The sequence below is a fragment of the Symphodus melops genome (genome assembly GCF_947650265.1).
Source record: "Symphodus melops genome assembly, chromosome: 1".
Lineage (NCBI taxonomy): Eukaryota > Metazoa > Chordata > Actinopteri > Labriformes > Labridae > Symphodus > Symphodus melops.
Window position 1 is genome coordinate 37,572,964 of NC_136691.1, and position 26,252 is coordinate 37,599,215.

Sequence of the window (26,252 nt, forward strand, 5' to 3'; positions counted from 1 at the left end):
AAACAAGTAAAAGATGCTCTTTATAATTGAGTGTTTATGGTTCAGCTGTGTGAACGTTCTTGTCTGGTACAAACGAGTCACTTTGCTGTTTTAGCTTTTGACTGGAGTGGCTTCTTGCGCTGGTTCAGTGGGGGACAGGTTGGGGGACAGGTCGGGGGACAGGTCGGGGGAAGCGGCCTGCGTCTCTGGACCGGCCTCTGGCCTGGCTGGGAGGGCCATGGATTTCTCAGCAGAGGTCGAGAGCTTTCACCCTTCGAGGAGCTCAGAGTCTCTGATTTGGCACGTGGACAGACGATGACTGGGATGCATGTCTTTGGGATGATGGTGGTCATGGTCCGGGTCAGGACTCTTCCTCTTCTGGAGGCCAGAGAAGGAGCTGCTGAAGGTTTCTGTTTCTTGTCAGGACCTTTGCTCTCTTGTTGCTCTTTGACGTGTGTCTGCTGTGAAGTTTGGGGTTGTTGGCTCTGCAGCGTGCACTCCAAGTCTCTCAGAGCCTTGTTGGTGTAGACCTGCATGTCATTACGCACCTGGGAAATTTGCACTGCAAAATCCTCCCTTAAGGCTTTTTCTCTTGCCTCAAGCTTTTCTTCAAAAATTGCACACAACTCCTTCTCCTTCAGATCCATCTCATCTTTGCTGTCAAACATTTCAGCGTGTTCCTTTTCCTCTCTGCTGACATCTTCACCTCCAGAGTCACTGTTCCCCCGTGCTATCTCTCTGTCTTTGACTCTTTGCACTAGCTCCACAATGCTGCTTTTCGGAGCATTCGCACCCACTTGAGATCTTATGCGGTCACGTACCTGTTTGAAAACAGACTGCATCTTTGCCTGTTTCTGTGCAGCGATGCTGTCCTCCAAACATTCATCTTCTCGACTGACGGAGGATATCTGCTCTTCTCCTGCAGCAGTGACATCCTGTTGCTGCTCCTGGTGTTCCCCGTTCACCAGTATCTGTGGATTAGTTTCAGATGAGAACTCACTCATTGTTACTTCTTGTCTGCTTTCTTCAACTGAGCTACTATAATTTTGTGTGTAGTGTTGTTATGAGGGGTTTGTGCCCAGAGAGACCCAATACCAGGGGAATCATGCAGCATGTATGACGTATTCAACATAGAGAACATTCTCAGACAATTGTTATTGAAGCTAAACAATATCAAATCCAAGAAGGCTTAGAATCTTTATTTACCACTTTAAGTTGCATTTTAGGTATCTCCAAAACCCATTATTATTATTATTAGAACCTCCCACTATCACAAAGGATGTTTTGTAATTTTGAGAATCAGGCATTATTTAATTCTGCACTTAGTGTTCCTCTGTGTTCCTCTCTCTCTGTGTATGTGTGTGTGTGTGTGTGTGTGTGTGTGTGTGTGTGTGTGTGTGTGTGTGTGTGTGTGTGTGTGTGTGTGTGTGTGTGTGTGTGTGTGTGTGTGTGTGTGTGTGTATGTGTGTGTGTGTGTGTCCCATAACAACAACAGAGCTCCTGGTGACAGTGTGGAAAAACATAGCTCTTCAGGGACAGTCTCAGCGGGGGCAAAGAGGGGCGGCTTGAAATCCTCATGAGCGAGCTGTTAGTAGATCACACAGTTAGTAAAACACATCACACAAATCTGTGTTAGCCTAGTTATGATTTTTCATATTTCAAGAAATGTGCATAGTCTGTACACAATATTTTTGGTAGCTACAAAGAAAAGAATGATCCCCTGATCAATGAATCTTTAGAGATTAGCATCTGTTTTTTTTAAAATCCCATATAAATAAGATTGAGGACTAGACAGGATAGTGGAGATTTCTAATAACACTAATTGTGAGATACTAAATCGATGAATAATTTGGTGTTGATCATTTGTATAAAGTGTTTTGTCTCTGGTTAGACACTGTGTATCTTTAAGTAATATATCATACTACAGTTTCTAAATAAACCATAGTACCTTACCTATCTGTGATTTAGTGAAGCATGTCTGCATTCATTTTCAGACTGGTTGTTAAGGCTCCGACCTTTTCAATGATGAGAGTTATCGATCAAATTTGGGGATTTTACATATTTTAACATGACACGACTTTTCATTGATAACTTTTTGCTTTTTATTTTTCTACCTTTACTAATGCTTTTCCTTTCTTTGCTGCAGCCCATGCAAACCAGTGACCTTCTTGATTAAGTTTGTAAAACAATCTTACACTTCCTCTCCTCGCTGTCTGGGTTGTTATTTCAAAAAGGTAATAAATGTTGAAACAATCATTCAATGTTTCACTCTGCTTTTCCCATTAAATTCACTGGGTGTACTTTATTATTCAGTACTGTGGTCGTATAGGTGCTTAGATCTAAGAGAAAACTGTAATAAACCATACATGTACATTTTACCTTATATGGCTGTAATACTGCAGCATACAGTTTAAGTATGCTGAACCTGTATTAAATTACATCGACAATTATCCCCCTGTATAAAATCTAGTCTGTTTTTGACTGTCTTCTTTTGTTGCAATATACTTTGATGTCTTGGAAAAAATGTATCGCAAATGAAATATTATAGTTCAGTTCCGTACGTTTTCCACATTTCTTCTGTCCTTCAAACCACTCACATTATTTTTTGTATCGGTGTGCGCCGAGCAAAGTCTTTCAGCTGCACACTGTTAACCAGCTGAAACCCATTAATCCAACCTACATACATATATGTCCACACAGTCAAAAAACAGAGCTTCAACCTTCTTTTGATGTATCACATTATAAGAAGATACACCACACAAGCGTTGCATCCTTTCCTCCTATATTTAATTGAAATAATTCAGATGAATGGAACAATATCTGTCAATAAGGAGTGATGGGATGGGGGCATTTTTGGTTCACGCAGCTCAAGTCCAGTAAGCCAATCAGAGTCCAGCAAAGTGAGCCTCCTCTCGCCACTAAACACTAACATATGGACTTGTTCTAGAAAGTGCAGCTGTAAATCTAACCTTTGAGGAGAACCAGCTTTTCTCTAATCATTGCAAATAACACTTTGGATGAGTTCATATTTGATCGTGATTATTTTTTATGAATTAAGAAAGAAAAAAGCTGTAAAAATAACTTTTAGTGATTTTTAGTGTGCAAAATAAGTTATCCCTAGTTTCTTGGCAGTAACATTTTATGTACAGTCAAACTGAAAAGCATGAAGTGTTGAGGTCTAATCTGAGCAGTGGTATGTTGACATGTTTTCCCCGAGTAATCATTGTGTAACAGCAAAAATTCAACAAGCATCAATACTTCCCCTCCTCCTTACTCCTATTCCTCCTCCTCCTCCTCCTCCTCCTCCTCCTTCTCCTCCAACAACTTCTCCCCCCTCACTGGTGGGTGTGGACTCAGTGTCATTTTCAGCTTTTAAATTCTGAACTTCATTGTACATTTCATCCTGACAGGCAACCGGAGCAAAATGGTGAGTGACCCTGTTAACATTGTTTTTAATGCATAGCACTTGTCATTTACATTGGTAATTGGCTGACTTTCTTTTCTTTATGTTTTTCTTCACTTTAGACAACATACATAGATAAGGGAGAAAAGGTAGGTAACATATTACTTGAACAAAAAAAGGAAACATTTAATAATTATGCAGACAACCTTAGAGAATGTTTTTCCTTTGGGTTTGTTTGATTATTGGTGGTTAATTATGCTTAATTTTGTGTTATTTATTACAATAAAAGTATGAAAAGTGTAACTACCATCAGTGACTATGCTATCATTTCTTCCTGTCTTTAGCATGAGCAGGGCAGGTTCCTTTGCTTCGACCACTTAACGTTTTGGGTTGGAAATGCAAAGCAGGTAAGATACCTCTTTCTTTGTGTCAAAAAACACTTTTTATTCGACTGTCCTCACAGATGGAGGGGGAGATGTCAGACACAGAAGGCTATTGGTTCTCCTGAGGGGTGGAGGGGACACAGTGTGAATAACCACAGACCACTTTACACCAATTTCACTCAACACTAACTGACTAAGTCCCCACAAAACACCTGGAGGTGGCGCTATGAGAATGTACAAGGCATATATTACCATGTTCATGTATACTCCATAATATAACATGACTTACTGTTCAATAAATCCTCTTTTTCAGGCTGCTTCATATTACTGTAACAAGCTGGGATTTGAGCCTCTGGCGTACCAGGGTCTGGAGACAGGCCATCGAGATGTGGTGTCCCATGCAGTCCGACAAGGAAAGGTAAAAAATAAAAAGAAACTGGAAGTAAAACACACATTCGACTGTGAGAACACAAACACGCAACTGAAGATTATTTTCAGTGCAACAAAACAAAAGTGTCAAAGAGGTTTGAAGCAGGTTTCAGTGTTCACACTTGAAAATGAAATCTAATGTCATAATGTATCATTCTCTGTAGTAAAAGGGATAATAAATAACAGCTTTTAAAGTGATCTTATTAAGTGGAAACAATCTAAGAAACCAAATCCTGTGTTTTCTGTTGTGGTTCACAGATCATTTATGTGTTCTCCTCCGCCCTCAACCCTGGAAACAAAGGTACTAAAGTGACCAGGAGCTTTGCTCTTCATGTCATCATAATATAAACAAGATCAAAGTAAAAGTGTAAACTGAGTTTTACCCACAATATTAAATAAACTAACAATGCAACATTCACACACAAAAAAATATAACAAATCAAATCTCTATTTTATCATTGCACATTAATGGTAAGCAGGCCATTCATTATACTTGTATGTAATGGACAAAAATCAACCTTATATAATCAAGTGACACATCACATGTATTCTGATTAATTTCATTAAATAAACTCCAAAAAAACTCTCTACTGTGCAGAAGACAACAGAATATCACAAAGACGACAGTTTCAGTGGTGTGGATTTAGCAACAGTCAAGTTGTATAATATTCATTTAATGCATTCCTTTATCAAGAGTGGTGGATTTTGTGCAGCTCAAGAACATGTTCTGATCTTTTCTCAGAGATGGGAGATCATTTAGTCAAGCATGGGGATGGAGTGAAGGATATTGCATTTACAGTGCAGGACTGTGACTTCCTTGTGCAGGTAATTATTCATTTTAGGGTGGTTTTTATGCTATTGGATTCATATTTTCAAGTACATGATGTACTTTTCATTCAATCTCTTCCCTAGAAAGCCCGAGAGCGAGGTGCAGTTATTATAAAGGAGCCGTACACGCTGGAGGACAAGCTCGGGAAAGTCAGGCTGGCTGTGCTTCAGACTGTAAGAGACACTAGTCAGTGTGAATGTTATGGTCTCTTTTTCGATTTAACACATCATGAAAATGGCAAACTTTTTTTCATTTTTGTTTACTGCAGTACGGGGACACCACACACACATTTGTGGAGAGGACAGGTTACACGGGCTTGTTTCTGCCGGGATTCCACCCCCCTTTGTTCAAGGACCCTCTCTTATCCAAACTGTGAGTGTGAATCAGTTATTATGTTTTCTATAAGACAAATAAAAGAACAAAGTAGTTCAACAAATGCAGTAGTTCATTGTTTGCATGTGTCCATGTTTTCATGCAGACCAAGTGGAAAGCTGGACTTCATTGACCATGTTGTAGGAAACCAGCCAGACGATGAGATGGTTCCAGTGGTTGAATGGTAATTTACATGAACATACCTGATTTCTACACCTCTCTGTGTCGTGTTTCATTGTGTTGTCATGTGATGGTGTGATGGGAGGCAGGAGGGTATCCAATTCCTGCATAACTCTGCTTTACTGGCATGCGATCACAATGACTTTGCGTTTTTTAAAGTGGGTCTCCAGCAGTTCTCTACATCTGGATCTAGTTTTTGGCCATGAAAGGCGGAGGGAAAGGCAGCTCTCTAAATGAGGGAGCTCATTGGTTTATCCTCGAAAGAGGGGAGTAACAAAGGCTGCAGCATTTAGTGAAGAGCGTCATGGATCTGGCTCATAACTCAAAGCGTCAATCATTTTTGTTCACATTGAAATGCATCATCACTAAAATAGTCTGAATGATGAATATGTTTTATTATTGCTGCAATGTTTAAAATTCATTTACATTACCTTTAGGTATCAAAGAAACCTCCTCTTCCACCGCTTCTGGTCAGTGGACGACAAGCAGCTTCAGACAGAGTTCAGTGCCCTTCGCTCCATTGTTGTAGCCAACTATGAGGAGACAGTGAAGATGCCCATCAACGAGCCTGCCATGGGGAAGAGAAAGTCTCAGATCCAGGTAGATCACACACTTCAACAAGAAACAATTACTCCCACAGTAACGATTAACTAATAGGCAGCTGTTTCCTACATTTTCTTTACCAGGAGTATGTGGAGTACTATGGAGGTCCAGGAGTGCAGCATATCGCCATGAACACATCGGACATCATCACTGCAGTGAGTTTACAAAACAGTCTTTAGCTTAATGCGTAGATTTATCCCAAAAGCAACCCTGATGATGCTCTGGTGAATCCCTGATTTACAGATCCGTAACCTGAAGGAGCGAGGGATGGAGTTCATGTGTGTACCAGACACTTACTACGACCAGCTGAGGGAGAACCTGAAAAACTCCAAGGTCAGAGTGTCAGAGGATCTGGATGTTTTGCAGGTGAGAACAAAGATCATACTTTGACTGATTTGGCGAGATGATGCAGTGGGAACCTTGTGTTTCAATGTTTACTTTAACAGTTGGATCCATCGTGATTTTTGGTTCATGGAATTATTGTAGTATTTCACAAATATATAGTTAATGCTAAATTGCAATATTGCTTTATCTTGGTTTTATTATACAAACCATTAACTAGCTGCTTATTGAAGCACATCAATAGCATGCAGGCTTTTCTTTAGTTATTGAAAAGCATTAAACAGTTTCTTATTCTGCTTCTGTTCTACCCATACTTGGTAATAAAATAACATGCATTGTAACACGCATCTTGTTAAGGGTGAAATGTACCTTAATGTAAAGTTTGTTTTATTTGTTATTTACAACAGACATTAGCTCTAATGTGAGTAAATAGAGATTGTTTTTATAGCACCTTTCAAGAACAGATATGATCTGACTCGTTTCCAGGAGTTAAAGATCTTAGTGGACTTCGACGATAATGGCTATTTACTTCAGATCTTCACCAAACCGGTTCAGGATCGGCCCACTGTGTTCCTGGAAGTCATTCAGAGACACAACCACCAGGTGAGGGCGCCACTGCACGGATGACAACTTAAGCAAGAGGGAACAGACCGTGCATGATTTGATGTCTTAAAATAACAACACAAGTGATCTGAATAGAATTCAGTTTGTTGCAAAAGAAAGTAACTTAAATACATCCTTTCTTGACAGGGCTTTGGAGCAGGAAACTTCAAGTCTCTTTTTCAAGCCATCGAAGCAGACCAGCATGCGAGAGGAAACCTGACTGTCCTGACACCAAATGGAATTACGAGGAACATTTGATCAGTTTTACACCAGCAATCAATGTACTATGAATAGTCTGATAGTGGACTAATTCATCTTTTAATCAGTATTATACAAATGTCATGCTTTATCATTGCTCTTATGTTGTTGGATACAAAATACATTGAAATGCACACAGCATGTTTATCAAAGCTGTTATTCATTTATTCTTTTTTTTTTTTTTTTTTTTTTTACAATGTAACAAAAAGATAAATATGGATTGAACATGACTTCATTATCATCTCTCTTGTTTCTCATTAAACACCATTTTCAAAGTTCTTCAAACAGAGTATGCCACAAATTTAACGCTCGTAAAGCCAAACTTTGTCAAAAATGTTGAACAGAAAATCCATATTATCAATAAAAGCTTGATTCAAGCAACATCCCAATTCAAGCTCTCGTAAATGAAAGACATGTTTTGCTATCATTTGAACAAAACATAAAATGAATCCTTACCGAGGGTTCCTCATGATGTCCCTCCCTCCCATAGGCTAAGACAACAATATTGATGTTGAGACAGTGTTGCCATGTTTACGTAAGCTGTAATGTGAAAATAAATGTGGTGTTTTGAAATGTTTAACCAGAAACTGAGGATGTTGTTTTTCACAGTGGTTGTAGGTGGCACATTGAAGTTCATGTCAAACCTCCACTGATAAAGTTCCAGGTGTGTGGTCCCATGATAAAACTCTTCATCACTGAGTAGCAGCACCCCTCCTCTGCTTCCATCAGCTCCTGTTTGGACTCCAGACACTTAATGACTGCATATCTTTCACAGATTATAAAGGGATGCTTTCAAACAGCTTCAGTGTCTGTGTTTACATCGTGCACTACCTCAGGCAACCTTGGCTCTTGACGTAATCAGGACACTTCATTAGTTCAAGGAGCCACGGCAGCCATCTGCTCCACATAAACAAGGAATCTTTTTGTCCTCTATGGGAAACTTGTAGTCGTACGTGATCTCTTCGTCGACCCTGATCTGCTGCCGGGAGTAAATCACTATCTTTTTCTGAGAGTTCACAGTGATGATCTTTGCATAACAGTTGGGCTGCAAGACAGAAAAAAAATCAAACATAAATGTCAAGCTATGAGGATAATTCTAACCAAATACTGATCTTGTCTAATACTTTCTGTATTTCCTTTACATACATTGCAGCTGTGGTTGATAAATCTGGCCAAATTCCCACATTTAGTAGCATCAATTATGGTGTCCTGATCAACCCGGAACAAATAGCTGCTCCCAATGCCCTCCTCCTCGTACCTCTGCTCCCTCATGTCAGCTATGACCTGAACGAAAAGAATCAGAGAGTGATCATTATCACTGGAGCTTACCTCACAATGCAGGAAAGTACCTGATACAACCAGAAGACCCAAGAGTAATGCTGAGCCAATTTAGATGAAGTCCTTTTGAAAAAGCAGCTTGATTTAAAGCCCATGTGGTTTATTTTAGCAGGTTGGTGTGTTGTAAACTCTTATAAAGCCTTTTTCTAAGTTACAGTTTGTCTTACCTGTCTGACGATTTGGCCCACATACTCAATCACCATTTCATCTGCTGATATGGGCTCCATCGCGAACAAGCCCCACTCATGGATGTGACTCCGGCTGAAACGAATTCTCTTCTTTCGAAACTGATTTAAAGAGATATGAGGAGTAACGTGACCAAATAAGACATGTGCTGTTTGTAAAGAAAGGTTTGAACAGCTCTAAGTACTTACACGATAGTAAGCTCCTGTCACATTACTTTTGTTTAACATACGGATACATGCCATGTAATATAGAACTGTGAAAGATAAACTGACTTTAAATGGTGCTTCTATAGTGTTCTGACCACTCAAAGCGCTTTTACACATGTAATATTCACTTATTCATATACTGTAGTACTCAGTACCCAAATGTCCATCCATCCCAAACAACACAAAGACACTTTGGCGCTGTCTTACCCCACTTTACATTTCAATAGTTAGTAATCTCTTTTAGTACTGAGGATTGCTGCTACAAGACAATACTTCGTCACATCTTTATAATTATCCATAAGGTGTTTTGTTACGTTGCGAAAAAAACTCTGATAAGATATCATTTATTTTATTATCAATAGACCTAAACTACCACTGGCAAAGTCTGCATTGATCCATTGTTTTGTTCTTGTCAGATAAATACAAGATAAGTATCAGAATGCATCATTCTAGCTCAAGCTAACAACTAAATTCATTATTTTTTTCATTGTACGTTGTCATGTATCTATGACAATACAAACACTGAGGTGTGGAAAAGGATTCTGACCCAGGCTCCTGCTTTGAGGACAACAGCCTCTGTTCATTGACTGCACAAACTAACCGCTAGGACACCGCGGCTCCTGCTTTTGAGTTTAACCTGACTTACCTTTAGCTGGTTGAACTTGACCAGGTCACTGTCACAGCTGAACGAGGACAGCAGACGTCGCTGTTCTGACCTGAAATCTGATCCAGCTCGCACGGATGTCAGCTGCTGGGCTGGGATGCACAGTCCCTGCAGACGTACACACTGACATTATGCACTGACTGGATGATACCATCTGGACACTGGATCATCAGACCTTCCCTTCTTTAATACCTGAGTACTCCTAGATGGAAGCTCAGTGGTCAGCTTTGTGTGGTTGAGATATTTTAATTTATCTGTCTTGCTGATTCTGTAGAATCCTTCGCTGCGAGCAGAGCCCGTCCTGTGGTGGGGAAGCCAGGGTTTGTGTTCGTCACTTGTCTCAGGCACAACTTTGGTCATTGAGTAGCAGTTAAGGATGTCAAATACAGTATATACATTACACAGCACTGTACTACTCAAATTACTAATCAAATAAGGTCATTTGATGGTCTGAATGTGTTATTCATGAGTTAAATGCTTGAAAAGCAGAACTTTTGATTCATCTGCAACACATTTCTTGGTTATTTATATATTTCCAGTAACTTAAGAAGCTTTCACACTTCACACAAATATCCAACATTGTCCAGTTGGGGTGCATGTGTGAATGCAAATGATCAAATCTGTGAACTCTGACTTAATGCCAACTTTTTTCCTGCTCTAACCAATCGTAAATAATCAAAGCAAATGCCAAGTGGGCTGTTGTGAGACCACACCAGGTTGCAGTCTGGGAAATAGGAGGAAGATGTCATCGCAGAGTGAGGTTGTTCTGCTTTAAACTCTTTACTGCTCACTTCAATGGCCTGCTTGTATTATTTACAATTCCTCCACCTGCACGAGTCCTACTTGATGCTGCAAATTTAATTTAATATGCAATTGAAAAAGGATATGAGGGTGAGATATCCATAGGGTGTCATTCAGCCACCCAAAGCCATTATCCTCCTCCTGTAACCTTTTGTATGTGCACTCCAGCAGTCCTGCATCTTCCTCATCCAGACCCTCCTTCCAAACACCATGAATTATCCTCCTCTCCTCACGGAGTGAACGCTTGTGAGGATGACAATAAAACGAATGAGGAGAACCCGTCATCCTTTTAATGTATTTCTGTCTTTTATATATTCTCCACTTCAGCCTCTTCAGATGTTTTTTTCTCAGTGAACATTTATCTGTATCTGTCTTGTTCTCCACATCTAGAAGTCCAGGCATGTTTTCGAGTCCCTGCAGAGGCTTCATCCTCACACCTGACCTGATCCACATGGGCCTCCCATCAGCAGAGTCAGATGAGGACTCAGATGGGCTGAAGGGAGAGGAGCCTTTGAGGGACTCGCGTAACAGCGTCTGTGAGGTGGTTGTTTGAGTTTTCCTTCTGTGGACTATAGCTCTTGGATGTAGGACAATGTCCCGTCCTGGAGTCTTTGGGGCTGTGATGTATGAATTGGATGGCACAGGAGACATGGTTGTCTGTCTGTCCGGTGTTGCTGGAGCTCTAACTGAGCTGTAGAGAGTCCATCTTCTGTCCTCTCTACCAGGAGTTGTAGGCCTTTCATGATATGTTGAGTATGATGGCAGGTGATCAGAGGGAGCAAGAACAAACTCAGCGCTTGTTGGAGAGAGAGAGAGGACTTCTTCTGCAGACTCCTCCCTTTCCAGTACTTCCACTATCCCCCTGCCTGGTGTGTTGGGTCGTTCCACCTCCTCCACAGATGGAGATGTTGGCTTACTTCCTATCAGAAGGTCAGGGTCACTGTCCAATAAGTAGCCTGAAGGAGTGAAAGGCCTCAGGGTTTCTAAGCTCTCAAGTGGCTCCACCGTCCATTCAGGGCTCTCCATTTCTACATCGAGGTGTGGCTCTGCTGCTGCAGAGATAAATCACAAAAAAAATACAAGTAACAAAACATTACACAATGTTATAATCTACTGCTATCTTAAAGCTACAGAGAGAAGTTTACGTCAATTCTGGCGACCCCTGAGCACCAAACTTTATGTCTTATCTCTTAGCTTAACCTGTCCTTGTCATGCATAAGCTGAGTTTCCGACAAAAAATAACCCTGCTGTCTTTTAACAGTCAATCACGTCACTCATTGTTAATGTCTGATGCAGAAAAGGGCAATAAAGTCAGTTTTCTGCGGCATCTTGTCAATAGCCATGATGACGATTTGAGGATAGTTTTGAAGGTCATATAAATACTTGAGAATCCCTAGTTAGAGGACAAATTATCCCCTTTTTCCAATCAGTCCCCTGTGGTCTTAATGAAACATCTGTGCTGTGCTTTGGTCAAACTAGAACATGACTCAAGCACCAGACAAGGTTTTTGACCCTGTAGAAACCAGCGCTCAGAACACTCGGTTTGGTATGTGTGTCTCTTTAAATACAATGAGACCCCCCCCATAATATGTCCCCTTTAAAATATGTTTTTACTTTCCTAAGGCATGTAATATTTCTGTTTTACTGCTCTATAAACATGCAAGACAGACAACCTGGGAGTCCAACAGGCGACAGGGGATGAAGAACGTGCTGGGGATTGCCGTCGTGGAGCTCCATCATGGCATCTAAAACACTTAATTCTTGCTGAGAGGATGTGAACTCGTTCCCCTCAGTTTCAGATGGAGTTGACCAGTCCTGCAGCTCCAGCTCCAGCTGAGCACCGGGTGTCAACGGGGCAGAGGGTGTGACGGGTGGTTCAAGCTCCATTGACTCTTCATCTGATATGATGATACAATCACTGCTCCTGTCGTCATCACTGTCCTCCGAATCTTCGTCAGGACTGAGGTCTGAGTCTGACGAGTCCTCGAAGCTCTCTGAGGTGAACGAGTCAGTGGAGCCTGATGAGTACTCACTTTCCACTGACAAGCTGCTCTCTGAACAAGAAAAGACACAAAGGCATACTTAAGGGTGTGTGATCATACACAAATGTGCAGTGTTGCAACTGTATGACCTTTAAACATACCACTGCCTAAACGCTGTTCTCCATCGCTCATTTGACAGATGACAGCATCTTCGTCCTCTGTGTGCTTTTGTGCAAACTCATCATCTTCCTCCGATGGATTTCTGTCATCACTTGCATCATGATCCTCTCTGTTGGACTAATAGCAACACCAGTTTATTTACTCTTCAAGAATTTCAGAATTTCAACATAAAGGCAAACTTCTTTACCATGCTCTGATCATGCACTGGCGCCACAACGTCAACTTTGTTTGATGTTATTTCTTTTTCTTGTGTGTTTTCTTCTCCGTTCCCCTCATCTCCAGCATCATCATCTTCACTGTCCAGCTCATGTGGTCTTGCATGTCTGCGTTTGGCTCTCTCAGACGCAGGTCTACATGTGTCCACCCCCTGCTGCACTTCTATAACCACATGGAGAGAGCGCAGATAAAGCAACAGGCTACAAAGAAAGTGAACGGTAAATGAACGCTTCCTGTGTTATTATACTCACCCGAACTTTCATGATTAGGACACAAAACATTTTCTGTCTTTGCTGATGAAACTGGATGATCTTCTTTTTTCCTTTTTACCTGCCCAACAAGATATCATTTTACATTACATCATGCTATGCATAACTCAGAGATCAAGGATGAGTATACTTTATGTTACAGTAAGCAGAGAGACTACCTTGAAGGATGGCAGTGGAGGTTTTCTGCCCTCTCCCCTGATGTGATTCTGTGATGTGATTATTTTGGCCGTCTTTTCCCCACTCAGTGATCCATTTTTCAAAGGAGAAGCTAGTGTCTTAGAAGTAAAACAACATAAAAATTAAGAAACTTTTGCTTACAAAAGTGCATTAACATTAAGCAAACACAAATGACTCCTTTATTTGACTTTGTTGACCACAGTGAAAATTAAGGATGTAAGGAACCAACCTTTGTTTTCTCCTCTTGACAATCCCACCAGTCCTCAAACACCTTGAAAGCGACACCTTCAATAATTCTACGCGTAATGTCCTTCTTCATGATCGACTTCAGTTCATCCAAAAATATTTCTACAACTTTTTCTATTGTGACCTTGTGAGGATTTTCCTGCATTAATGGGAAGCCTGGGGGTGGCACAAAGGGGTTAAACCTGGGAAAAGGGGGAGCCGACCAGGGAGGTCGAGGCAACGGGAAAGGTGTGCTGTCAGGCCTTGAAGCAGTTGCCTTATCCAAACCGCCAATATGTTGAATGGGTAAGGGGAAAGTTGGCGCAGGAGGGGGAATAGAAGGAAGCAGCATTAAAGGTGGAGGAGGTCTTAGAAACGGTAGTGGAGGGGGGATTGAAGGAGGAGGAATGGGGATGTGGGGGTGATGTCCTGGAGGTGGAATCCAGCCTGGAGGTGGGATGGGGATGGTACCATTTGGCAGGCGAGGTGGGGGAGGGGGAGGAAAGGGAGGGATAGGGAAGGGGAAAGGGAGGACTGGTGGATGGGAAGGTCTAATGGCAGGAGGAGCAAGAAGAGGAGTGGTGCTGTTAAGAGAAGAGAAAGGTGGAGACAGAGGAAGAGAGAGGATCTCAGGTGCGGGGGTCAAAGCACCACATGGTCCTTCGTCTTCATTTTCTGCACAAGGCTCCTAAATAAGACAACAAATCAGATTTAAAGCTTTGAAAACACTTTCACATAAATAACATCAAACACAATACTTTTATTTTCATCATGATGAATATAGCGAGCTTAGGGAATTACCTGTGGACATGATGAGGTCTGAAACCTTTCTGCATCCTTTTCATAGTTTATTTGAGCCATCCTTTCAAAATGTGTGAAATCAGAAGGATTGGGAGATTGCAAGTTCCTTGTGAGAAATGAAACAGCTTCAGCAGTTTCATCGTCTTCATTTTCAAGCCAAGCTGAACTGATATCACCTGTATTGTTGCAGAAGTGCTGATGGCCTGTTTTGTAGGATATACAAGGAGACTCAGGGGAGGCCCTTGCTAAGCAGGGCGACGCTGGGCTGTCCTCACTGTCTAAATCTGTCTTTCTATTAAAGTATAAAGAATTTGTATTCTGGCTGTTTATAAGTAAACTTTCGATGCGAGAGTCCAAACTCTCAACCTCAGTATAGGGGCTGACTGGGGAAAAGTCAGCATCAGATGGAGACAAGTTTGTTATGCAAGTCCTTTCATTATTTGCTGTCTGCTGGTTAGCTGCTAATTTAATGCTCATGATGCTGAAAGACTTGTGGTTCAAATGCAAAGACTTGGGTGTAGCGCTGAGCACACCTCTGGACTCGTCAAAGGAAGGCTCTGTATCATCCAGAGAAGACGATTTTTCATTTTGACCCCAGAGTGTGAGCTGCTGCCTGCCGGTTTGTATCGGAGTCATTTTTGGTGTGTGTGTTGGCTGTGGTTGCCAATGCTTTAAAATGAAGTTGGCATCTGAGACTTCGCTGGATCCCCTGTGATACCTTCCAGGTTTACCATGGCAGAGCTCTCGTCTTATTGACGGTTTGTGAACACTGTATGTAAAGGGCTCCCCCATGAGGACTGGAGTCGCCTGAAGACTGGAGTAGCAGGAGTCCTGGGAGAGAGGTGTAGCAGAGAAGCATGGAGTGCGGGGGGTTCCCTGAGAACGCGGTGTGAGCCCAAAGCTGCATGGTGTGTCCTGCCAAATACTCGAGTAAGCCGTGTCCAAAGACAGGGGGGTGGCGATGCTGGTGGGGCTGGAGATACTCGCCTGTCTGTGTGTGGCTGTGCTCCCCTGGATGGATGCAGAATATAGAGAACAAGGCAACACGACAGGAATACAGGCCATGAAAACACACACATTTGATCATATTATTTTTGCAGATTACTTTTTGCAGATGATATTATTACTTATCTGTCCAACCTAACAAAGGACGAAGTCCAAATTCTTGTTGATCTAATTACATCTTTTGGGAAATCCAAGGTAAATAATTCTACATCTGCCACTAAAGAAGGTTTTCCGTTCTCTTTTAACAATAGAAATATACAAAATACAACTGTACTTAAAAAGTTAACAGCTTGTAAATATTATGCCAAACAAACCATTAAACCATTTAAAGACACTAAATTAATTTTTTCTTTGAATGTTCAAACCAGTAATTATACCCAGCAGTAAATGTTTACCAGTAAGCTGTCGATTAAGCTTTGAAGAGCTCCCTCACTGCTGCCCACTGGCAACGTCCACGGAGTATAAAGGCCATGTAAGAGGAGCTGGAGGTATCGAGCCCTGTTTTCTCCTGAGGAACGATACACGTTTCAATTCAATCACAGAATTACACTTAGTGTATACTGAGTTAATTCAATGCAAAATATTCTTAAAATTAATGTTACCTTTGGGATCAATTTCCACATGAATAATATTTCCCATCACTGATGTCTGATGCAGGTGCTGGACAGCTTCTTTAGCAGCCTTCACTGTGTCGAAGACGACCTTTGCGAGCCCTATGTGCTTGTTGTTCTTCGGACTGTAAAATATTTGCACTTCTTCAACGTTCCCATGTTTTTTACACATATTAGTCAAGAACGCCTCCTTTACATTGTCATTCAACCTGGAAAATGTCACTTCTTTGGGAGGAACAGGGCCGATATACCACCCATCAACCTGAAAATAAATGAGGAAACAACTATTATCTCTTTTTATTAAAGGTTTCTTTTGGGGGGCTTTTATTGCATATATTAAGAGAAGGGATAGTGGCTATAATCAGAAATCAGGGCGACAGTGGAGAATGACTTGAGGGAAAGGAGCCCCTGGTCAGATTTGAATCTGCGGCACCTACTTGGAGGGCCACTGCAACTCAGATAGCCTAATGTCATAAGGAATTGGAATTACTCTTATTTAACTTCAGATTTTTTGTTTTATGCAACTTCAGAATTCGTGCTCACCTCAAATCAGAAGTAAATACTGTTGTATTGACACATCCAAATATATTACATGCTTGTTGTTGACCCTTTACCAACCACATGGGAGCCTACTTGTCATAAATTAAACAAATCAACAAGACACAATAAAGCCTTATGATGCCTTTATAAATGTATTTTCCCATCACAGAAGATTTTCATTAATAGGATGGTATTCATAAGCAGTTTGTCACGACTGTCTATTTTTTGATAACCTGGGTAAATGCTGTTTAAATTATTGCATTATCCTGAACTTGGAGAACAAGCAAGCATTTGAAAAGTGTTCCTGTAATGTGATAATAATTGACCATTTTGATGAACATTTATCAGCTTGCTGAAATTCTAAAGCACTCAATATATCAGTAAAATTAAAAGTAAATCAAACTACACTTTTTTAAAATTGTCATCAGAAGCAGCCCTATAGCTCAGTTGTTTACCATCTAGATGGATGAATTAGTTATTAATCTGACAGTGATCATTCTTCTGATTTGTTTACTTTAACTTTTTTTTCTTTTAATGTAGGCTATTACTGGTAACAAAAAAAGATATTGAGAAAAAGTTTGGGATTCTTCATCCAGCTGCATTACCTTAAATTTAGGAACTGAAAGGTCAGTCTTGATGAATTTGCTCCACAGGCGGCAGATCCGGGGATCTCTGACTGTAACCACAGGAAACAGCCCTAAGTCCTCCACCTGTTCAGGTAAACAACGACCATTATTGTGATGAAAAACGTGCCGTGTTTCAAGGCAATATAAGAGCTGGGATATATTTCAACCGATAATTTTCCATGCAGCACAGACAATGAACAGATATTAAAAAGTGCTCACTGGTATGTTATAATATTGTCCATCATAACGGTACACTTTGTACAGTCCTTTTGTCAATGCGGGATCAATAATCAACTTGCAGCTTGTCCAGTGCTGAGGCTGTGTCTCTTTTTCAGAAGTTTGTTTGTCGATTTCCATTACATTCATCAAATCCTGAAAATACAGCAACATAAACACCGTAAGTTGTCATTTGTAACGCACGGAGAGACTCGAGCTGTGAGCGAGCTGACATCAGTCCTCCACTGAAGGTTAACACGCCCCGACAGGTGATGGAGAGCAGCACCTGTAACCTTATCCTTTTCTAAAGGTGAAAGGCTGTAAAATACAATACGTGCAAAAAAAAAACTCAAAGTAAAAGTACTTCAATAGTTCAATCTTCCCCACCTGTACCGAAGTTGTAGCCACTGATGGAGCAACATTGTGACAAAGCTGTTGTTATTTTCGGTCTCTTCGCAGTTGCTTCGCCCTTGTTAGAGATTGTATCCATCCGCCTGCAAAAAGATTTCTGAGATAGATCCGAAAAAGGCGGAAGAACACAGAATGTGAGCGGGAGGTAAGTTTACAGGTAGACTTAACAGGTGTGACTTTTCTGCCTCAGCAGAAGAGTGCATGCACCTTGTTAGGCTATATGTTGTAAATGTACTATAGCAACAAAAGAATAAGAGAAAACATGTAGTAGGCATAGTATGTGGTACTCCATAGCCTAGGCCTTTTATTTGTAGCCTATCCATGACACGGTTACTCTCTGATTACAGGCTAACTCTAATAGCCTATCAAATGGGAACACTTAACTGTATAACTGAATATTACTATTAATTGAATATGTTCAAATAAAGTTTTAATCATTTTAAATGGAAGTGAAATAAAATTCCCTTACTTAATGTTTTAGAGTTTATAAAATGTAAGTAAAGACATCATAAAATAACATAGCTGAAATATAAACCAAATGCCTAACTTATCGTGCAGTATCTGAATATTCAAATGAAAATGACGTTTATATTTAGTATATTTGGACTGTGTATTTTATATTAAAAAAAAATCTGTATTTGTAAATACATCGTACTTTTATTGTATTTTTATCTATTCTAAAATTGTTTGCACTCACATTCAGAGTCTTCCTCTTTTCTTTGTACTGCTTCAACACTTCAATTGAATTTCTCAACTGGGGACAATAAAGGATGATCTTATTTTATAAGGAAAACAATAGGACATAATATGAACAAAATAAATCATGAACATCAAGTGTTTTACATTTTTTGAAGTTATGAAATTTAAATGAACATTTTAGCAAAATGATGAAAAATATATCATAGTACAACAAAATATTGATGTTTCGTTTGTTGTATTCTTTTTATAATTCTGTAGAGAATGAGAGAATGTCCTGGAGGAGCTTATGAGGTATGAGTGTTTCGTATCACCACCTCCATCATGCATGTGTACTAACTAAAGCAGCCTCAGTTTCTGTTTATCTCTGGGTGATCTCTTCAGTAGATAAAGTGCCAGGACCAATATACAACTGAAGCTTCCTTCCTCATCAATCCTAGAAAAAAGTAAACATGGCTGAGAAAGGATCAGGAGGAACAAACACGTAACAGCAGCCAGAATTAGCCTGCTTTTTTAGGTGGTATTTATATCGTTTCCTTCAATCAAACATCAGAGAACCGGAATTGGTGGGCAAAAATAATTAACATCCAGGAATATATATCTTATGTGATTAATAGAGGAGTGGCTGAGTTTAGTAGTCAGGCTCCAGGTTGTGTGTTAAAGTTCTAGTTTCCATTGCAGGCTTAAATCTTATCACGATAAGTATTATCCCCCCTGTTGAATTTTACCGTACACGTGATTAGCATCGTACAGATCTGTGTCCAACAGCATTAACAATATCTTCATTGACATATGTTTCTTCTGTGTTTTGGTTCAGCAAGGATAGGCAGGTTTAAATTGCCTTTAACCAGCTCCAATTGTATATTGTAATTGTCATTAGTCTGAGTATTTGGTCAACAAAAAGGAGACATAATACATATTGAGCTTCAATATCTGACTCAGGTGAGCTTCCATATTGACTTTTACTTTATTTTGAATTTGCAATCTTTCCATTATATGACACTCGTACTATGTTTAACATCTTCAGACCTCAGGAAGAGTCCTGATGGAGAAAATGTTTTTATGAGGACAGAATGATGTAATGATGCAGGAACACTGAAGCTAAACACAATCCTCTGGGCCCCATTCACAGAGGCTAACCATGCTCTCTTACAAATGTAAACTTCTTAGTTTGACAAAAGATGTTACTCAAGAGAATTTCACGTGAATGAGTCACACTTTGTTTGGTCGCCCGTTGCTCTTACAGTAGGCGAACCTGACATTGCATGTTTGGACATATTTCCTGTGTGGTTTTCCATTTAACCTCATAGTTTAACACAAGACAGAAATGCTTCCTTATTTGTTTTGTTTGTTTCCCTCGAAACGACGAAAATGAACCACACAAAAATCCTCAAATGTGCTTTATTCTCAAAAGAAGAAACTAAAAACATTGTGGTGACAAACCCACAGCTCTGTGGACTGTTTACAACACACACACACACACACACACACACACACAACTTACTACACAAAATGTACTATGTAGCATGTGTATGAACACAAACAGTGATACTTCTCTATACACAGTAACAAAACACTGGATTAAATAAATACACAGCAAAGGTGAAACAAAGAAACATGACCCCTTTTATGCACTTATTGGTGCTGAACGGTTCAAGTGGCAGTTCCCATAACAAGAGTCTCAGAGTGTGAGCAGATGATGAGAACAAAGCTGATTCTAATTTATTCGTATTATTTAAAAATATTATAGCTTCAGAAAAAGATAAAACAGCACTTTGGAGCAACAGTAAAAATAATTTTCCTAAAAAAAATCTGTTACATTTATGGCTTGTCAAAGATATAACCATTGTTCGGGTACAATCTGAATACACGGTGTGGAGTCTGTATCAGAACAATGACACAGTATGAGATATATGTATGGGGACGGTAATACAAACACAAATAATATTGCAATAATGACCACAGCATCTCCTTAATTTAAATACAGTTTAGGATGGATATACTGTGTTTAATGACCTGATTAATATGAAGAGAATGTCTACATTCTGACATGTAGTGACAAACAACATGCAGTATTTAAAGAGCGTATTGAGGGTATAGGCAATGTAAGAATATGCTGTCATAACACTGTGACATGTTTGTACCTATGGAAAGATTGTTTCTCAGAGCAAAGCAAATGGTCAAACACATGCAAACAAACTCAGCAATGTACCACAGGACAAAAAGAGCCAACCACAAACTTCATACTTCAAACATCTTTGGGCTTCGAAATGAGTAAACTAAACAACACGTCCACATGCCGTGACTCGTAATCTACAAAAAAGTACAAAGTATGAGTGTTTCAGTATGTGAGTGAATTTGATAGTAGACTTGCAAAAACAATGGAAAATCCAGCACAGATTTATTTATTTTTACCAAAGATTGATTTCATGAGAAGATGAGTCGTCTGAAGTAAGAAACACAACACGAGTCCAAAAAAAACAACCTTTACAACTGATTCTCCCTTACTATAGAAAAACAAATGGAGGACAACAGAAAACAAAGGAAAATATGTTGAGTTTTTACAGGACTGGAAGTCGAAGTGAGGGAAATTGAAAGTAAACATCAGATAGACCAAAACCAACTGGTAACAGCAAAGTAAAGTCCCGAACAGAATCGATTCAGTGCAATAACACATTTTGGGTTTATAGCATGCATAGCTTTTCTAATGATATCAAAGCAAGATAATTGAATAATGGATTGATAATTTTAAGCCAGGTACATGTAACAACTAGAGACACATGCATGTTTCAACATGGGGATGCAGTCAGGCTGAGTTCAATAGTTAACCTCCATCAACAAAAAAATAACTTCATCCTTGAGAGTCTGAAAATATTTTACTTCACAGAGACTTTAGCTAAACCAGCTCTGGTCTTTGGTGTGAAGTAGCATGCTGCTACTTAACTCATTGATACTGTTGCCATCATTAAAACCAGTAAAATACAAGTGCCTGAGAGCCAAAGATATATCTTCAAGAAAAAGGCACAGTAGAACTACTTCCTAAACATGCACCTTCCAAATATTGGTTTGAAAACTGTAACAAACTGTGATGCTTGCAAATTCAGAAAAGAATAAGCACAGTTCACAGACATAAAACATAAAGCTTTACAGTAAAAAGAGATTTCCAGAGAAAACTCTTGCTAAATGTCAGCTGCAGTTATATTCTCAGTGGCTCTTTTCAAGGGAAATGGACGTTAGACTTCAGATCGTCGTTCTCGGTCCGGTGATCAAGCTGGTTCTGCAGCCGGATGACTTGCTCCAGCTCTCGGATCTGACGGTCCGTTTTGTGACTGACGAGCGTGCGGTAAAAGTGAACGGCAAACACGATGAAAACGATCCCAAACGGCACCATGATGCAGGTGGAGGCAATGGCTGCAGCCTGACCAGAGCTTATGGTGCCGTTATTTTCTTCCGTGTTGTTTTTGAGGGGCAAGAACTTGACCCAGCACAGGAGCATGACCTCGGTGAGAAAGAGGAGGGTGCCGATGACCGTGGAGAAGGCCCAGGCCAGCTCTATGTGGTGATGCATGCGCTCATGGGGAGACTCATTGACAGAGTTGAGGTTGTGAACGTTGCTGACCGCCTCCAGATTGGGAAGGATGCAGGTGCTGATCATGAGGGCGAAGAGGTGAACCGCAACAAGAACAGTGGTGCAGGCGCTGAAGGCTATCAGCAGCCCGGGGGGATACGTAAAATCCCGCTCCAACTGCACCTCCACCATGGCAACCTGGAAAATAAGACCAATAAAATGTCTCTTATTGCTACTTATAGCTCAAAGTGTATTTATTCAAGCAGTTTATGATTGCTTCACATCTTATAGGAATCATTTTGTCGCATGCACCCTAAGTGGTTCTTTGTGTTTGTTAGAATTTAGTTAACACTGAAACACTAACTTCAGTAAACTGGCATTCTGCATATAATACTGAAAGCGCAAACCCTTTAACACCTGTGATGAAAGTATGTGAAACCCTTTTAAGTAAGTAAGTATTAGTAAGTCAGAAAATGAATATGGATTTCATCTGTATTACTGTGGATGTTTCTACATTCAAATTAAAAACAGAAGTCAACTACACTCATAAATGATTGACCTTGTACTGACACTTTTGATACTGAAGTAACCCCTGCATATAATAGGCCCGCGTGTTGTGAACGAGGTGTGCTACTCATACATGGTCTGGTCCTGTGCAATGTTTTTAGTTTTTTTGTGCTGTACCATTGCATGGAAATGTGTTATCCCATAACATTACATGCAAAACTAAAAAGCTCTTTATTTGTAAAACATTGGAATTGAACTCTTTGACTCTTACGTTTAGAATTGAAGTATCCCTTCAGATGAGCTTGAGCATCACGTGTTGGTTATAACTTTTAGGGTCAATATGCCTACTGTTAGGACTTTAACGATGAAGAAGACAACTCCAAGCATTTTGTTCATTTTGGTTTTACAGAAATGTGTCATAAAGAAGCCATTGAATATTGTATAACAATTATAATGAGATATTTATCCTGTAACGGCATTCTTTTCTTACAGATACACCAATATATATCTATTGATAATTCATTCAGATTTGTTTGCTTTTAAACTCTTTTAAGTCAAAAGAATTGAGTCATAGTTGATACTCTGCATCTGTAAATCAAAGTTTTATAAAATAAGTAGGCTTTTTCTGTTTTATGCTCACAAATATTGGCAACATTTTGCAGTATGACCGTCTATATTGGCTATTTACATAATAGTCTCTATGAAAAGGAACTAAAAAAGGAAATACAATTAACCTAATGCTTTGGCAGTGCTCTGTCTACTTGTTCTGACGGACGATAAAACCGGGATTATAAAAAGGTGTGTGGGCAATCCCTAACGTTTACACACATTTAAAACGCTTTGTTGAGGCTCTGTTGCACAGGTATGAATTATGTTCAGTCAAAACGACTATAATGCAGATTAGCGCTTCTTTGGCTTTCTTGACCTTTAACCTTCCAGTCGGTCAGCCTGTCGTCCAGGTTACTGGAATAGTTATTAACGGTGTTTAAAGTGTGCACAAAGACTGTCATTAGGCCTGCCGCCTAGAAAAGGGTCAAGATCAATCCAGCTCTTGTAAACTCATATCTGCGTCACATACTATAAGCACGGCCTGTGCTTAGTTTACGACCATGTAAAAAAACACTGAGATCACTTTGAGAAGAAGTACGAGGGTCAAAACTTTGACTTACCATCGCAAACCCAGACAACAGAGCTGAAGTCCGGCTGGTAGCTTTCAGTTTAGCTCGACTTAAGTAGAGTTTCCTCCACGACAAAGCCTGCATGGAGTGCTCGTTTAAACTCATCCCAAAAGTTGATCCAAGTCACGACAGTTTTAAATTTCTAATAAGTTATAAACCGAATAGATTCACAAGTTAGAGGCCGCTGAATTAGACTGGAGATGTAAAAAAAAAACTTAACAGGAAATGTGTTTCGGAAGCGGTACGACATTTACAAAACACGAAGGAGAACTGTCAAAAGTTTTCTGCAGCAGCTGACTGGCTGTCAGAGTCTGTCAGGAAACAACACATACCCACAATCCAACGCTGTCTTCGACTGCTGCAGCATGTCGCCTCCTGGCGGCAGCAGAGGACTACAAGCAGGGTGAATTAGCCAAATGGGGGACAGCCAAGGCTTCCTCCAATCAATAAAAGTCAGTAAAACTAAGGGTTAGAGAGGTTGTGATATCATGTGATCAAAATCCAACGAGTGATACAATTCATGAGTGATACATTCAAACCGTCCACCCAAATGTCAGTGGCATAGCCTACTGTTTACACAAAGTTCATATTAAGAATATGTACATTTCTTATAAATAAAACAACCCTGCTTTTTATTGGGATCTTTTAATGATGTGCTTGTTCATCAAAAACACATTATAATAGGTTGTAAAGAAACTTGTTGTTGTCAGCAAATGTCAATTGTCCTGCTTTAGGTAACATGCTTCTAAAAGTGGGACCGTATGATATGACTGATGTGAAACAGTTTTCTGCGTTCAAAGATGGCTGTTGTGATTGTATGCGTTTCCTGTTTAGTGGAGCTACCTCCCCCCCATTTGTTGACTAATTGGTGGTTTTAGGGGGTTTTCCATGCTGAATGACATATTTTTAAGAAGCATGTGAGCAATCTCTAAAGATACATTCAATTGGTTATGATGCATGTTTCTCTGCAAAATAATATTAATAATAAAAAACCTTTTAAAGACGTGTTGAGCATATCAATTAATCAACAAAATAGTATTGGTGTTAGTTGGCGAGGAATTCATTTTGTCCAGTACAGAAAATATTTTAACATTGAAATTCTTTTAATAAATACATTCATAAATTATTCATTACATTCTGCTTTCATTGCATATCAGATATGATAATGTTTTATTGTCTTTCTACTGAATGTATCAAAACTATTATAGTCTTAACCTATAACATTGTAGGTTGTAAAATCACAAAACATGGGATTGAACATTTTAGATTTAAATGTGACAGCCTTGAGAGGTTTTATTATTTAAATTAAGGTGATTTTAGGCCTTTTTCAGAATCAGAATCATTTTTTATTGTCATGTAAATTTACGAGGAATTTGTCTTGGTATACTGTAATGGTACAAAAAAAACAGTTAACGTGCAAAATAAGGCTAAAATAACAAGTATTTCAATAAAATAAAGACTTTTGACAAAGACTTTTCAGTGTCCCACATTTAGAACAGAAGTGTCATAAGGAAATACAGATTGTCAGAAACAATTTGTCACTAAAACTACAACTAAGACAGTCCTGTTTATTTTAATAATGTGGTTACTGGATTTTTGGTTTGATAAGGGCCCATCATGAGGATATCTGAGTTGTCCTGAGTGTGGATTCAATGTATTGCTTCATAATGCAATATATCCCAGAAGTCTAAAAGGCAAAAAAATGTCCTACATAACATATCTTAATACTGTTTCATACAACACATAAATATTCATGAATAGATGTTTTTTAGTGTTTTTATTCTAATCAGATATTCAACTTCAGTACATTTCTCACGGTTGTTTAAATCAGGGTATATTTAGAGTCAAGGCTCATAGCTTTGCGGTTTACATGCTTCTGATGTCATATCTTATTCTATTTCTATTCGTTATTAAGCACAACATGGTATCACATTTTCCTTGTAGTGTAAACCTTCTTAATAATTATCCCAGATTCTAATTATTCATATTGATTATCTCTGCATTACAAAAGCAGTAGCCCATTTACAATTAAAAACATTTCAGTTTGAAATCTTATGTCATTGAGGTGCCTTAAAGGAGAACTACCTGACTGCAGGTCATTTCTTCACAGGTTGATTTAGTGAGGAGGCATTACCGTTCTGTGTGAGTTCAAACTTCTTAAACACTCAGTCCCACAAGTCAACAGCAAAGAGACTTGACATCTTTAGCTCAGTATCATGTGATTTATTGTTTTAGCACGTTGGCTCTATAACTAAGCCCTGAGGTTAGAGTGTCATCGCACCTGTGTGTGTGTGTGTGTGTGTGTGTGTGTGTGTATACACATATATACACACACACACACATATGGGTAAAACTACTGACTGACAAGTGACCAATGTTGTCAAAAATCACTTGTTTTTTCATATTTAAATATCCCGCAACTTTCTGACATTCTGAATTATCGTCAGCTAACTCAAACAAATCAGTCA

General features: G+C 39.6%; 3 protein-coding genes across 4 annotated transcripts; 1 reads left to right on the forward strand and 2 right to left on the reverse strand.

The window, feature by feature from the left end:
* Positions 1-2,815: 2,815 nt before the first annotated feature.
* Positions 2,816-7,601, forward strand: LOC306832237 (4-hydroxyphenylpyruvate dioxygenase-like; the record flags this gene model as incomplete). The annotated part of the gene is made up of 15 exons (XM_079356744.1): positions 2,816-2,879; positions 3,390-3,406; positions 3,505-3,531; positions 3,727-3,789; positions 4,079-4,183; positions 4,453-4,495; positions 4,937-5,019; positions 5,107-5,196; positions 5,292-5,395; positions 5,502-5,579; positions 6,013-6,175; positions 6,262-6,333; positions 6,422-6,544; positions 7,007-7,123; positions 7,271-7,601. The coding sequence occupies 15 exons, from the start codon at positions 2,816-2,818 to the stop codon at positions 7,379-7,381; spliced, it is 1,260 nt and encodes a 419-aa protein (XP_079212870.1). The 3' UTR covers positions 7,382-7,601.
* An 88-nt stretch (positions 7,602-7,689) lies between these two features.
* On the reverse strand, positions 7,690-17,888 carry LOC306832968 (histone-lysine N-methyltransferase SETD1B-A-like). Its single transcript, XM_079357990.1, has 18 exons — positions 17,812-17,888; positions 17,428-17,580; positions 17,188-17,292; positions 16,034-16,304; positions 15,827-15,939; positions 14,427-15,437; positions 13,630-14,313; positions 13,382-13,498; positions 13,206-13,284; positions 12,926-13,116; positions 12,720-12,855; positions 12,250-12,630; positions 10,593-11,628; positions 9,968-10,199; positions 9,758-9,883; positions 8,887-9,006; positions 8,528-8,665; positions 7,690-8,426 (listed from the first exon to the last, which is right to left on the reverse strand). Exons 2-18 carry the CDS (start codon positions 17,572-17,574, stop codon positions 8,253-8,255), a joined length of 5,061 nt encoding a protein of 1,686 aa, XP_079214116.1. The 5' UTR covers positions 17,575-17,580; positions 17,812-17,888; the 3' UTR covers positions 7,690-8,252.
* Positions 17,889-19,918: 2,030 nt separating this feature from the next.
* LOC306831352 (calcium release-activated calcium channel protein 1-like) lies at positions 19,919-24,237 on the reverse strand. 2 transcript variants are annotated; one of them, XM_079355409.1, is made up of 2 exons: positions 24,117-24,237; positions 19,919-22,297 (listed from the first exon to the last, which is right to left on the reverse strand). In XM_079355409.1, the coding sequence occupies exon 2, from the start codon at positions 22,289-22,291 to the stop codon at positions 21,749-21,751; it is 543 nt and encodes a 180-aa protein (XP_079211535.1). In that variant the 5' UTR covers positions 22,292-22,297; positions 24,117-24,237; the 3' UTR covers positions 19,919-21,748. The 2 variants fall into 2 exon arrangements, with proteins under 2 accessions (XP_079211535.1, XP_079211534.1); XM_079355408.1 differs by lacking the exon at positions 24,117-24,237 and adding an exon at positions 23,776-24,110.
* Between the last annotated feature and the right edge of the window lie 2,015 nt (positions 24,238-26,252).